The following is a 13,286-nucleotide window of genomic DNA, read 5'->3' as shown; positions in this document are numbered from 1 at the left end:
TTACAGCTCCCTGCAGGCTAGACCTGCCTGTCACCACCACTTCCAGAGCAATTAGCAAACCAAGCCTTCATCCTTCCTCCTGCCCAGTACCTGCAGGCAGGAGGACAAGCCCTGCCTGCCCTCACCTTCTGCTGTGCCTATGGGCAAGGCTTCCCATCAGCCTGGTGTTGCTGGGGCAGTGCCCCCATGGTTCCTGATACCTTCACCTTGTTGTGCTTGGGACAGGCTGCTGGCTACTCCTGGCTGCTGAGAGCAGGAGGCAATGGCTGTTTTCAGCCCCCAAAGCCACCATGGCACTGAGAGCAGCCAGGCACCAGCAGTTATCCCCCAGCACAGGAGTGCAGCTTTGCATTTTCAAAAGTGTTCATTGCTTGGTGTTTGTGTTTCAAGCAGATGCTGGGCTGTTCAGCAGCTCTGAATTTTTTGCAGATCTTGCACTAATCTAGGACACTTGGCAATTGGTCATACCTACCACATTGTCCTCATTTGAGAGCAAAAAGGCCCTGTGAGGTTAAGCAAGAAATATACTGCTTACACTGCGAAGCACCCAAGCAGAAATATAAATCAAGGAGAAACAGTATCTGAGCTACAACTTGGGTTGTATCTCAATTTATTTTTTTAACATCCATCATGCTCTATCTGCTAAAGCAAAAGGCCATGCTCCCTTCAGCTGTCAGTATGGCAATCCTCAGGCCTACCTAGTGTTTACCATCACCATAATCCTCTGTTTGCAGAGATTTAAACCCCAGGCACAGTAAATCACCACAGGCTAAAGCAGGTCTTGACCTGAAAGCAATTTCCCCCAGCCTTCCGAACTGCCTCAAAAATGGCCAGTGCAACTGAAGCATATGAATCAGCAGAGCAGAGGATTTCTGCAGTGAGGAACAAGACAAGTATCCCACATGCACCCAACCTCCCCAGTGCCTCAAACCTCAGTGGGGCAAACCCCCAAATCCAAAACATTACCACACTTGAGAATACCCAGACTGGTCACAAAACTCCAGGACAAGAAGACCTTGGACTTACAGCACAATCTCAGCTCCAGAGAAATGTGGGGAGCCTGAGCCCTACAAGAGACTGGGAAGAGGGCATGGGATTCCCAAGGGCATCCCAGCACCACTCCCCCTAGTGCACAGCAGCCTCATCAGGTTTCAATTAAATCAACTGTGAGCCACGTCATCCGATTGTTCTGTAAAATTACAGCTGAACACAACTGCAGTTAATCACAGGGGAGAATGAAAGCTGAGCTTGGAGGAAGCTCCAATCCCAACCCTGCCTGCCCCAGCACCTCAGTGGGTGAAAGCTCTGGAGGGTCCCTGTAGCCCAGCCAGCTGTCCCCAGAAGCCCCAGGTGAGCAGGGGGCTGAGCTGAGCACAGCTGCAGTGCCAGGCAGAGATGGCAGTGCCACAGGAGGCCAGCATGGAGACACACAGTTTATTTACACACACACCCTGGCTTCTCCATCCTGCCCTTCCTTAGAGGCTTCCCATGTTTGGCTCACCCCAGCACACTGGTCCATGCTGTGCTTCCCACAGAGAATACTCACCAAGAAATTAGACCCAGAAAGCACCAAGTACTTTTTTTCCTTTGATTTTTTTAAATTTTAAATTTTTTTTGTTAAAGCAAGCATGAACTGCAACACTGAGATGTAAGTGAGCATGGGTGACATGAAGCATCACTTTGCCAGATGCAGCTTGCATGCACAGATTAATGGCTGAGATGATTTCTCTGCCTGGGCCTGGCAAGGGGCCAGGCACTAACATTTCTGATGTGTCATGCTCTCTTACCCTTCCACCAAGCCTTTGTCCTGGCTGCCATGTGGGGGCGGAGGGATCGCGTGCTCTCTTAGGCACAAGCTGCTCACAGGGATCCAGCTGGAAATGTGGGAAAAGGCTGAGTGTTCTGCTCAGCAGGGAGTTTTCTAACTTTGCCACACTGTGTAGAACACTCCTCTCTGTTCAGCTCCAGCTCTTCCAGCCATGGCATGGAGAGGGGAGCTGTGCAATTCAGAGATGGTCTCCATTAGCAGTGACAGCTTTATAGGACAGGTTGGCCCCATTTAAAGCTCGTAATCTTTTACTGCTGCCTTGTATCAGCAGCTGGAGCAGGGCTGTGCTCCAGGCTTGGCTCAAAACCTCCCCAGCCCTGCCCAGAGGCGAATGGCCAGGTTCAGAGGTGCCTCATCCCACCACAGCCTCATCCAGTGAGGGGGCAGAGGCAGGCAGAGGTCATGTCCCTGTGCCCTGTTGCCCCAGATTCTCTGCCAGGACCCAGCACACAGATAGGCACCCCTTTGGTGTACTGAGGGGCACAGCAGGTTGTCTGGATGCTCTGAAAGGCACCCAGCAGACCCTGTGGTAGCAGGCAGCTTCTTCAGCAAGTCTAGCAGCCCTTCCCAGAAAGAATGGACCCCAAAAACTGCCCCAGGGCACAGCAGGGATAGAGCAGGTATGCAGTGGGCCAGGCCACCCCAACACTGGAATGACACCTAGGAGGAAACTTGCTCTAGATGAGCAATCTGATTTACCAAGTGACACACCTGTCCATGGCAGGGGGGCTGGACACAGATGAACTTCAGAGTCCCTTCCAACCCAAACCATTGTAAGACTCTATGAAATTGCTCTTCCCAGAAATGTCAGGCAGGATCATGAATGGCAGCAGGGGCCACAGGGAGGAGGTGAGCTGCTTTGGTGGACCTAGCCAGAGCTCTGGTGATGTTATGTAGCTTCATGCCAACGAGGAGAGACTCCTCCAACACAGAATCCTGAAATTATTTAGGCTGGAAAAGACCTTTAAGAAAATTGAGTCCAACAGTTAACCTGGCACATATCAGGTGGGAGCACCTTGACCTCCCCTGCATCACAGCAGTGACTTTTGGGACCAGAGGTGCTGCAAGAGGTCACATCAAAAGGGGCATTGCTGGGATTGCTGCCCCAGCTGTGACCCAGGCACACCACTTTGCCTTTTCCCACAGAGCCAGCACCTCCCAGTCCTGCAAACTCCATTCTTCAGGAGGCAGTGCAGGGTGGTGGCCTGGACAGGGCTGGGACAGGGAGCTGCTGGAGGCAGAGCAGCTCAGTGAACCTTCTGCAGGGCCAGCAGCAGCTGCAGCCAGCACGGGTGACACAGTGCAGCCAAGTGACAGGAGTGTCCCCTGCTGGCTGCAGCTCTGGGTGTTGCAGAGCTGCAGTGGGCTGTGGCAAAGGGCCAGGGGGGTGGCTGTTCATTTTGCCACTTGACTGGACCACCAGAAGGAAGAGAGCCAAGCAACCAAAGCTCTCTGAGTTGGAGTCAGAAAGGCTGGGGATCTCTGGTTTACAAATGCTGGGCACACCTGGACAGCTGCCCCTCCACCTCACTTTGAGCAATGTTTTTTTAGTCAGGTTTTTTAGCTGCGCCCAGCATGGCAGGAAAAGATCCCAAGGGAAGAAGGGGCTGTGAAGGACCAGCAGTGACTTTTAGATGGCTGCCTTGGGCCATAAACGTCCTGGAGCAGGGCAGCAGCCGGAAGCTCCAGCGGGCAGCGTGCCTGCAGGAGCAACACGTGGATCCACAAAGCTGCCTGTGCTGGCTGTGAAACCACAATCCTCCGCCCTCACTGCCTCTGAGAGACGTATGGCCAAGAAAAACTGCACTCCCACAGCCAGCACCATGGCCAAGCATGGATGCAGAGTGGGTGACAGGCTCCAGAGGTCCTTGTGCAACCCAGAGGGTACTGCCCAGCAGCAGCAGCCAGCTGTCCCCAAAAGCCTCAGCTGCAGCAGGGCACGAGAACAGCTGCAGTGCCAGGCAGGGATGCCAGCACCTCAACAAGCCCAATATGGAGGCACACAGTTTATTTACACAAACATGCTGGGTTCTCCATCCTGCCCTTCATTAGAGGCTCCCTGGGTTTGGCTCACCCCTGCACTGGCAGCTGCCCCTGGCTGCTCTCCCTGCTGCTGTCAGCAGGGCTGTGAGCAGCTTCCTCTCTGGCTGTGTGCTCCCCTGGCCAGGCCTTTTCTCCACACACAGCCTCCCCTCTGTGCCCAGCATTAATCACTGCTGCCTGCCCAGATGACCTCGGCAGCACCAGAGAGCCTCACCCAGAGGAAGCAGCCAAGGCAGGGGCAAACAGGCACGTGTGCAGGCACAACATGCTCCTCAGAGCTTGCTGCCACTGAGCTGGCAGCTGGGGGGCTGCAGTCCCCCTTCCCAGGACATGGTGCTGCTCCAGGGCCCACCCTCCCCAGAGAAGATGATGCTACAAAGCCCTGCACCAGCACAGCTTGCCAAGGTGCAGAGTAGCTTACCTTCCAGCTGTGTGCCTCAACATGGGTCCTGCTGTCTGCCATGCAGCCAAGGGTCTCCTCCATGCCTTGGGACAGCCCAGCAGCCTCCTCCCCCATCAAACAGCCTCCTCCCCATCAAACAGCCTCCTCCCTGCACACAGAGCTCCAGGGAAGTGCAGGGGTGATGTGTCCCAGCAGCCTGGCTGCTAACCAGCTTTCTGCAGCACTGATTAGGCACCAGCAGAGCAGAGCAGTGGCTGAAGCACAGCAGCTAATCAGCCTATCAGCTAATTAAAAAATTAAGCTGTCTGCCAGAGATAGATGACAAATCATTGCTACCACCCACGCAGGGCAGGCACCTGGGTGAGCTCAGGGGTCTGCAGCAGCAATGCTCCCAGGTACTGACAGCAGCATCACTTGGATCGCCTTGCTCCACGCCCCACAGCCATCTCCTGAGGGAAGGGGACGACTCTGCAGGAGATGGATGTGTTCTGTTCCAGGAAATTAATTTTTCCTGGGCATCCAAGTGTCCCCTTGTAATCCATCAAGGTCTGAGGGACTAATATTTAGCAGTACTCAACACCTTGGCTCTTACCTGGATTCAAAGGCAGCAACATGGCTAAGCATGCAATAGGTTTCAGGATGGAGGTGGAAATGCTGTTTGCCTTGTATTTAATACATGCTACTGCTGGGGGAGGAGTGTGAAAACACTTTTTGGAGCTGGAGGAAGAGCAGCAGGAAATCTTTTAATCAGACAAAATAAGGTTTGATTCCAGCTTGCTATAAATTACAAAAGAGTGGATGGAAAGCTGTAAAGAATGAGCAGGTGAGATGGAAAGGGAAACCAAAAAGAGACACAGGAAAATAAATTTTCTGGGCTCAGATCCCAGTTAACTGCACACACTGGGGGAAAGGGCTGCAGGCAGATTTTGTCCTTGTTTCTTCCTGCTAAACTCTAATGAGCTATGGCAGAGCAGGGAGAGGCTGTGGGGGAAAGCAGCCCTGGCATCAACACAGGGTGACCCCCAACAGCTTCCAGTCCTTTGGGAATGGGGCAGCTGCTCTGGCTGGGGAGACAGGAGGGCAGCACCCACCACAGCACTGGGTGATGAGACCCTGCTGCTCCGTGGGAGCGGGGGGAGCAGCCAGCCCTGCCCTGACAGATCTAGGACATCCAAAAATAATCGATGGTGACACTGCAGCAAGGGGCAGGCAGTGGAAATGATGAGAAGTGACACTACCCCCGGGGGCTGCGGGCCACGTTGGCCCCAGAGGCAGCAGTGCCACAGGGAAGGGGTCTGTGCTGGGATGCAGCACTCAGGAGACTTCCAGGCACTTGCTGAGCAGCAGCCACGTCCCCCTCATCACAGCAGCCCTTCCTGGTGCCTCCTTCACACCAGGGCTGGGGCCAAGGAGCTCTCCTGCCAGGACAGGCATGTCCCACAGGCATAATCCCACAGATGGGACTAGCAGCTCCTCTCAGCAAATGTGGACCCCTCTACAAGGCCACAGCCTCCAGTGTTTACCTGGAGTGGGCTTACTCAGAGGTCTGCTCTTGCCTGCTCCTGAAAAGCATCATGAAAACAGCTCTCTCAGCACAACAGGCTCACCCCAGCAAGGAACAATGGCTGGCACAGCCATCCCTATTGCTCGCAAAATGATCACTCCAGCGTCTTCCCTTCCCATCACAGGACCTGACATAAGTGCTTGCAGCTCCGAGACAGGCTGGGAAGGGAGTCTGGCTGTTTTTCACGTGCTTGTGGCACAAAGCAGGGAGGGAGGTTATGAGAGCACATCAGAAACTATTAACGCTCCCTCCATCCCTGTAAAGATGGAAACATTTTTGCCAGAAAGCAAACCCTTCAGCTACTGCAGCATCCCTTGGGAGCTGTGGTTTGGGAGCACATGGCTCTGGGGCCAACTCCCATGACTGCCACAGACCCCAATTTTCTGTGCCTTTTCCCAACATCTCCCCGTTGGTAGCACACAATCAAGCCTGAAGCATGTGGGATGTGGGCACTCTCCTCCCAGCCCTCTCCCTCCCAACAGCTGCATCTCTGCATTCCCTGATGTGGTGGGGCTCAGCAGTGGTGGCAGTGCTCAGCCAGCAGGAAAGGATCAGCAGTGACGCACTTTCAAATGCTCACTTATCACAATTATTACAGTGATTTGCTGAGTTCTGTGGGCAGCTGCCCTGTGCACCAGGAATTGCTCTGCAGCTGACAGGAGGAAGAAGGGGGAGTGATGCCTCCCGCCTCCCTCCACCTCAGAGACCTCTGATGCCCTGTGTGACACAGGATGTGTGCAGTGCAGCTCTGCACGTGGGTGCTGTTGAGGGGACACACCACACGTGGCACCCCACAGGCAAACAGAGTCCAACCTGGGCAATCCCATGCTGTGGATTGAAACAGTGCAGAGGCAATGTTGAATCCTCATGCACACATCCCTACACAAGCAATCAGCAATGTGTTCAGGATGCTGCCTGTGGGATAGCATTCCTTTCCAGAAGGCCACTAGCAGAAGACAGTTACTGGTTGAGGCATTATTCCAGTACACAGACTGCTTTCCTGGTACCCTTCCCCCAGCTGCCAGGCTCTCCACCTCCACAGCCAGAGCAGGAGTGCTCCAGGTGCCCGGCCTCGGCACAGGCAAGGTGCCCTGAGAAAGCACAGCACAGCTCAGTGCCTGCTCCAACACGTCTCCTGGCTGGCCTTTGCCTTCCCTCCAGCTCTGCTTGGTGGGAAAGGCATAAGCTGATGTTCACAGAGGCCTCTGTCTCCAGGCTGGTAATCCCAGAGCAGACAAAGGCTGATATCAGTTTCGTGGGAGACCAAGCCGGAGCGAGCAGCTGGATCCTGCTGCAGGCAGCACCAAACCCCAAGCGACTGGGGCTTGGTCATTGTCAGGCTGCTTGGACAAACATCATTATAATCTGGTCTGTGCTTAACAATCAGTACAGCTGTTGATAACGAGCTGGAGAAATTGCCCTGTTCAGAGTCTGAAGCCAGGGAGACCACTGGACTCCCATGGATCCTGATGTGTCACAGGTGCTGTCTGGACACTGGCTATGCAGCCAAAGGCACAGCTCCCTGCTGGCCCCTTCCCCAGACAGAGCTGCTTACTCACCCCCAGCAGCCACCCCTGCTTCCCCCAGCACCCACATCTGTGTCTTCCTGACATGCTCCTGCACAGCTGGCAGCTCCAGGACACACTGGGCTTGCTGTCCAACACACAGCAGCTGGCTGTGATTCCCTCATCCATGAGGCAGCCCAGCACCTACAGCATCCTGCAGAAAGGAGCTCTACAGATCACCACACTCTGTTTTGAACATCCTTTTCACCAAATTTGATGTCTCCCAGTGCCTGTACAAACTTCTGCCTTGTATGGCTCGTGGTTTCATGGACCACACCATAACCCCCCTGGCCAGCCCCCTCCCAGACTGGAGGGTCCCAGTCAGCCAGGCTTGTCCCACACAGAAGCCAAGGCCCTCTCTAAACCTCTCTCGTTTTTTACCAACAGACCATGCTGATATGCCATAAATTTTGGCAATACATAACAATTAGTTCCACTCTGTTCTCCTTCCTCATAGCTCCACACCTTTATTTAGTCCCACTGAGACTTGCCCACTTCTCCCACTGCTGCCTAGTCTCCCTACAAGCCCCCTGTGAACAGCCTCACCACCAGCAGAACAAGCTCCTGAGTTTTAAGGCAGAAAGTACCCAGGTGCATCTTCAGCACCTGGAAGATGCAGAATGCTGCATGAGGGCTAAACTCACACCCTGCAGAACCCAGGGGGCTGGTGCTCATGTTCCCACCTTTTATCACAGCTTCTGCCTTCAGGCTGGGCTGGACAGTGAGAGAGAAACCCTGAGAATGCCCCCACATGCTGCCAAGGGGAGGAGATCACTACACCCAGAGATGCTGCTACTCCCCAAGGAGACAGCCAGCTTCAGCAGCCAGGAAACTCTGCTACCTCCAATTTGTCAAATACCATCTCCAGTCAAGTTCTGCTAAACACCCTCACTCCATGGGAGTGAAGCACAGTACTATCAGCCAGGTTTCTGAGCCTCCCCTGAACTAATGGGACTCCACTCCTCTAAGCTGGCAGAGATAAGCCACAAAGCTGCTTCTGTGTCATGTCTCATTTTCCCTCTGCTTCTTATTCTCCCACAGGGCCATCCTGCTGCAGCACCATCAGCAACACCAATGGAATTGAACACCAAATGGCAGTTTTCAAAGCTCTACCCAAGCTGCTGGGTGCTGCTGGCTCTCCCTTGGCCCACCAGCTCCTTAGGAAGAACACTTGTTAAATACATTTTTCTTGGAAACAACCTTGGGCCAAGAATGGGCACCAAGAATTCCCTGGGGAGCTCCCAGCTTTCCCAGGCTGCCCTTCTCTCACATCAACTCCTCCTCCCCTCCCTTGTGGCACCAGGAGTCTGTCCCCAGACCTTGCCTGCCAGACAGACCTACCCAGACATTACTACTTCATGTACCCACAGAAGGGTGATAAAAAGCTTGCTGGGCTGCCTGATTCACACAACTAAAATGATAAGTGATAGAGGGATCAAAGCCAGTCAGGAAGGAAGAGGTCCCCTCTGGACGGGCCCACTGAAAAGGAAAGTGAAAAGATCTGGGTCCTTGTTCTCCCTCCTCCTCTTTGCACTGCTCTGCAAGTCTCAAGACCATTTCATGCTGACATTGTCCTCACCCTGGCAGCTCCTTCTAAGCCTGAACCTGCTTGTCCTCTCTGTGTAACTTTCCCCTCACTTCCCCCTTCCATCAGAACCATTCTGATGGATCAAGCACTGCTCCAGCTCCCTGGGCCTGGCCACACCACATTAAATGGGGATTTATGAGCCTCAAGCACAGACAAGAGTTATGCAGTCTGCACTTCTGCGTGCTGCATACCAACTCCCCAGCTGGTTTAAATCAGATTAACTCCACTGATGTAAGACATTTAAGGCAAGAGTGTTCCATGATTTACACCAGCTAAGAAGCTGTTATATTATAACTTGGCAGCTGCAGGTTTTAGATGTGAAGTTTTTTGGGCAAAGATCCCAAGCAACAGTAAACGACAGAGCAGCTGAGTGGCAAACCCCATTTAACCTCAGTGCAATGTGCATGCAGCCAGCACATGGCCCACAGAAGTCCCTAAAAAAATAACCTGGTCTTCAGTTTTTAGTGCCACCAGTCTGCAAAGTCAATGCCCCATCATAATCCATAGAATCCAAACAAATCATTAAATCATGATACTGTGGAAATGCCTCTCTTCAAAAGATGATATATTTGGTAAACTAAAGCCAGGCAATTTTTGTACAAAGGTCGCTTGCTCCTGAAAAAATCCCTATAGACTGATTGATGCAAATGCAAATGAACACACCAGAGAGTTTAGTATTCAGATCAGGGCCTTCATTTCTGCTAGAGGATGCTCAAGCTTCCAATCAAATCTGGATTCCACAAAAAAGTGGTGCTAATGGTGTGGAGCCAGATGTGCTTGGAGAGGTGCACAAAAAAACACAGCACGCAGGGCAGAACACAACATTCAAGGCAGAAGAAATGGCAAAGAAATACGGGAAAAATGATAATACTGCCTGAAAAATGGTAATACTGCCTGAAAAAGAGGGCTTGGTCCTTTCTCCTCCAACTCAGCAAAGTGGCTTGCTCAGCCCAGCAGATACTGCTTGTCAGAGTCAGGAGGGCAGCAAGAGCCATTCCCACATCACCTGCAAGCCTGGGAGTGGCAGCAGAGCTGCAGCCTTTCCTGTGCCTCTCCTTCAGTGCTGGCTGCACAGGGAGGAGGCTGCTGAGCCCCACCAGGCCCATAAATCACCAGGCACTCAGCAAAGCAAACCTGACCTCCCTTGCAGGGAAATATAAATCAGCTTTACTAGCAGCTTCTGAAACAAAAACTAAACTCACGAAACTGTAAAAATGCCTCTTTAAACATCCTGTGCCCCAACAGACCATTGAAAGCCCTGTCAGGCCGAGGCAGAGCAAACAAGCTTTCCAAGAGATGAGGGCTGATGAACTGAGAAAAAGCATCTCAGACTGAGCAGCTTCTTGCTGGCAGGCAGCACGACAGGGATATCTTTAGCACACAGCAAAGACAGAGTAGGGAATCAGGAGGAGTGAATTAGCCAGCATTAATACCATCATTTGTATGCAGTGTACTTCAAAGCATTCACAGTGCAGACAGCACCAGACACACACAAAATTACCCAAGTCTGGGGGAGAGCCATGTAGAGCACATTTGCTGGAGCCCACAGAGCTGATCAGTGAGCTGGGATGGGACCCTCAGGGCCACCACTGCCCCACTGTTTAATGAGCTAGTGTGGGAAGGCCATGCCATGAGGACAGGGACAAGTCCACAAAGGACAGAGGAAGTCTCACGAAGCACAGCAGAGGAAGGAGTTCCTAAGTAGAGCCAAAGTGGGACAGGACTCAGCAGGGCCACAGGAGTGGTGTATCTGCTCACATCTCAGCAACAGGGCACCTGAGATCCATGGTAGCAAGTCTGCAGGGAGAATCAGAGCTGGGCAGAGGCTCCAGATGCCAAGCAGGCTGCTGGTGCCAGCCCTGGGAACATGCACACGTGTGGGAACAGGCCACCATTGCATGACATCCACAAGCAGCTTTGAGAGGCTTGTCACCTCCTCCTGGGGCAGGTGTAGGGCTATTGTAGAATATGTAAATATGTCTATGTAAAATCTGTTCCTGTAAGTAAACAAAAAGAGGGAAATATAGTAGGAGTCCTAGTAAAATCTATGTATTGTATAAGTGGCCTTGCCCCAATCCTGGTTGTTCTAAATGGGCTGCAGCTGTGATGTCCTTAATTGGGCAGCAGCTGTGGCTAATGAAGATAACTGGGATAAAAGGGGGTGGGCTGGCTGGTCAGGGAGAGCCTTGGAGGAGCAGCACTGCTGTGAAGAGATGCTTGTGAGAAAACCACCCAGAAGGTAGGGACTCTAGAAATATGGTAACAACATGGGGCCAGGCAGGGTCCTGGGGCTCTGTGCCACCACTGCCACCTGCAGCCTGCCATGCCCAGGACATGTGACCAGCCCAGCAAGGGATGCTGCCATCACTGGTGCATCAGGCCAGCCAGGCAGCTGGCAGGGAGAGCCCAGGGACAAGCAGGGCTGCAGGAGCTCCAGTGCAGGGGTTTGGACCCCAAGGACGTAAAACCCTACTTGTGCAACCAAAGACCAGAGAGCATGCTGGCTACATGAGAGGCAACTGCACACAGCCAGGGGAGGAAAATGGCATCAGCTGAGCTGAGCCCCTTCTGCCAGTTGCCTTGTTTTCCTGCAGAGTTCTTGTTGTTTCTGCACTTGATAACAGCAGAGGCACAGTAAGGAAACTTAAGTGATCAGCGTCTGCTAATCAGCAAAGCTTTCCAAAAGCTCCCTAAAGCCAAGAGGAAAGACTCAACAACTACTCCCTGCTGATATTCAAGAGTACACAGCTACACCACAGATACACAGCACCTATTTCTGCTGGCACCACAAGGGGAAGGGGGCTGTAAACACACACAGAGAACAAGCCTGCTTGCTCCTGTCTCACCTCTCCTATCATCTCAGGGCATAAAGACAGGGCCAGCTGCCATGTGACAAGGAGAACCTCCTGTCACTCATGCCAGTGGAGACCTGGATGAGGTCTTGGACTGATAAGTCCATCACTCTGCAGAAAGGAGCAGAATCCTAGGAGTCCATCCCAAAGTTTATTAGCTTTGTATTTCAAATACCACTGGGTAACATCTCTGTGCAGAAGAGAAAGAGAGCCTGTGCTGCTGGAGGCAGCAGAGCAGAGACCTACCTTTGGGCATGATGCGATGCATTGCAACTGACAGGAAGAAGATGGAGTCGCTGTAGTAGGTCCCCGATCCAGCACTGAAGTGTTTCTGCATGGCCTCAACGATGGGAAACAGCTTTTCTGTCAGCTCATTCACATCATGGACAATTACCTGGCAGAGACACCAGAAACACCACTCAGCCACTGCTCCTGGGGACAGGCCCAGCTCCGGCAGCCTCTGCCCAGCCCCCAGCAGCACGGGGCGAGGGGGAGGTTGGTAAAGCACAAACAGTGCTGCTGGCACTGCAGCTGCACAAAGGGGCCTGCCTGCCCTGGCCCCTGCACATCCTCTTGATGCAAGAACTGGCCAAGTGCAGGGAAAGGAGGACTTTCACAGCCATTTTGTAACTGTAAGGTAGGCAGAGACTTGAATCCCCTCACACAACCAAGTGTGTTCCATGTTTTGGGCTGTTTCTCTGGCCTGTTCCCACTGCCTGATGCAAGCACATATCTGGTCTCCCATATGGAGCCCATCAGAAGAGGCAACAGCTCACTCCAGGCTCTGGTGTGCTGTGGTTTAGAGCCAAGCCAGACTACATCACTTACCCTGAGGACTAAGGCTTGCTCCCTCCTACAGAAGCAGGCTGTGACAGGGCCAGGGACACAGCCCAGATTTGCTGCTCCTCAGCCTGGCATGGAGGCAAGCTCTGCAGCACGTCCCGGCGGGGCTGCAGGGGAAAGGGAGGACAGGCCGCAGCACGCTGACGAAAATCCAAACATCAGGAGCTACAGCACAGCAACTGCTGTAGATGGATCTCAGCCTGTCTGTGCTGGAGTTCTGCTGGTGCTCAGCCAGCCCTGCTCTGCACCCCTCAGCCCTGCGGGAGCCCATGCACCAGCACGGGCCCTGGCACGCCTGTGCCATGGTTATGTCCCAGAAACAGGAGCAACCCCAAATGCACCTTGCCAGCTACTGACATTTTACAAGCTTATAATTTATTCTGGTCAAAGTCCAATAGAGAGGAGCTTTCATGCAGCTCGTTATACCCACAGAAGGATACAGGTCACTGAATCACACAAGATAATGAGAGGGATTTTCAGGATAATTAAGAGAGATGAGGGACATGACCCTGGTGCAGATAAGGGGGAGTGCAGGAACTTGAGTGTGGACACTTGGGGTCGTGCTGCCTTCTTCAGGTCAGGGAAAGCATGAAAAGCCCT

General features: G+C 53.0%; 1 protein-coding gene across 1 annotated transcript in view; it reads right to left on the bottom strand.

The window, feature by feature from the left end:
* Positions 1 to 13,286, bottom strand: part of XXYLT1 (xyloside xylosyltransferase 1) — a 32,579-nt gene that overhangs the window by 14,590 nt on the left and 4,703 nt on the right. Inside the window, exon 2 of the mRNA XM_064720765.1 lies at positions 12,090 to 12,237. Coding sequence (XP_064576835.1) covers positions 12,090 to 12,237 — 148 coding nt within the window. The remainder of the gene's footprint in view (positions 1 to 12,089; positions 12,238 to 13,286) is intronic.

This window comes from Zonotrichia leucophrys, chromosome 9 (genome assembly GCF_028769735.1).
Source record: "Zonotrichia leucophrys gambelii isolate GWCS_2022_RI chromosome 9, RI_Zleu_2.0, whole genome shotgun sequence".
NCBI lineage: Eukaryota > Metazoa > Chordata > Aves > Passeriformes > Passerellidae > Zonotrichia > Zonotrichia leucophrys.
The sequence above is the reverse complement of the archived record's forward strand: the minus strand, read 5'-3'. Positions and strand labels throughout refer to the sequence as shown.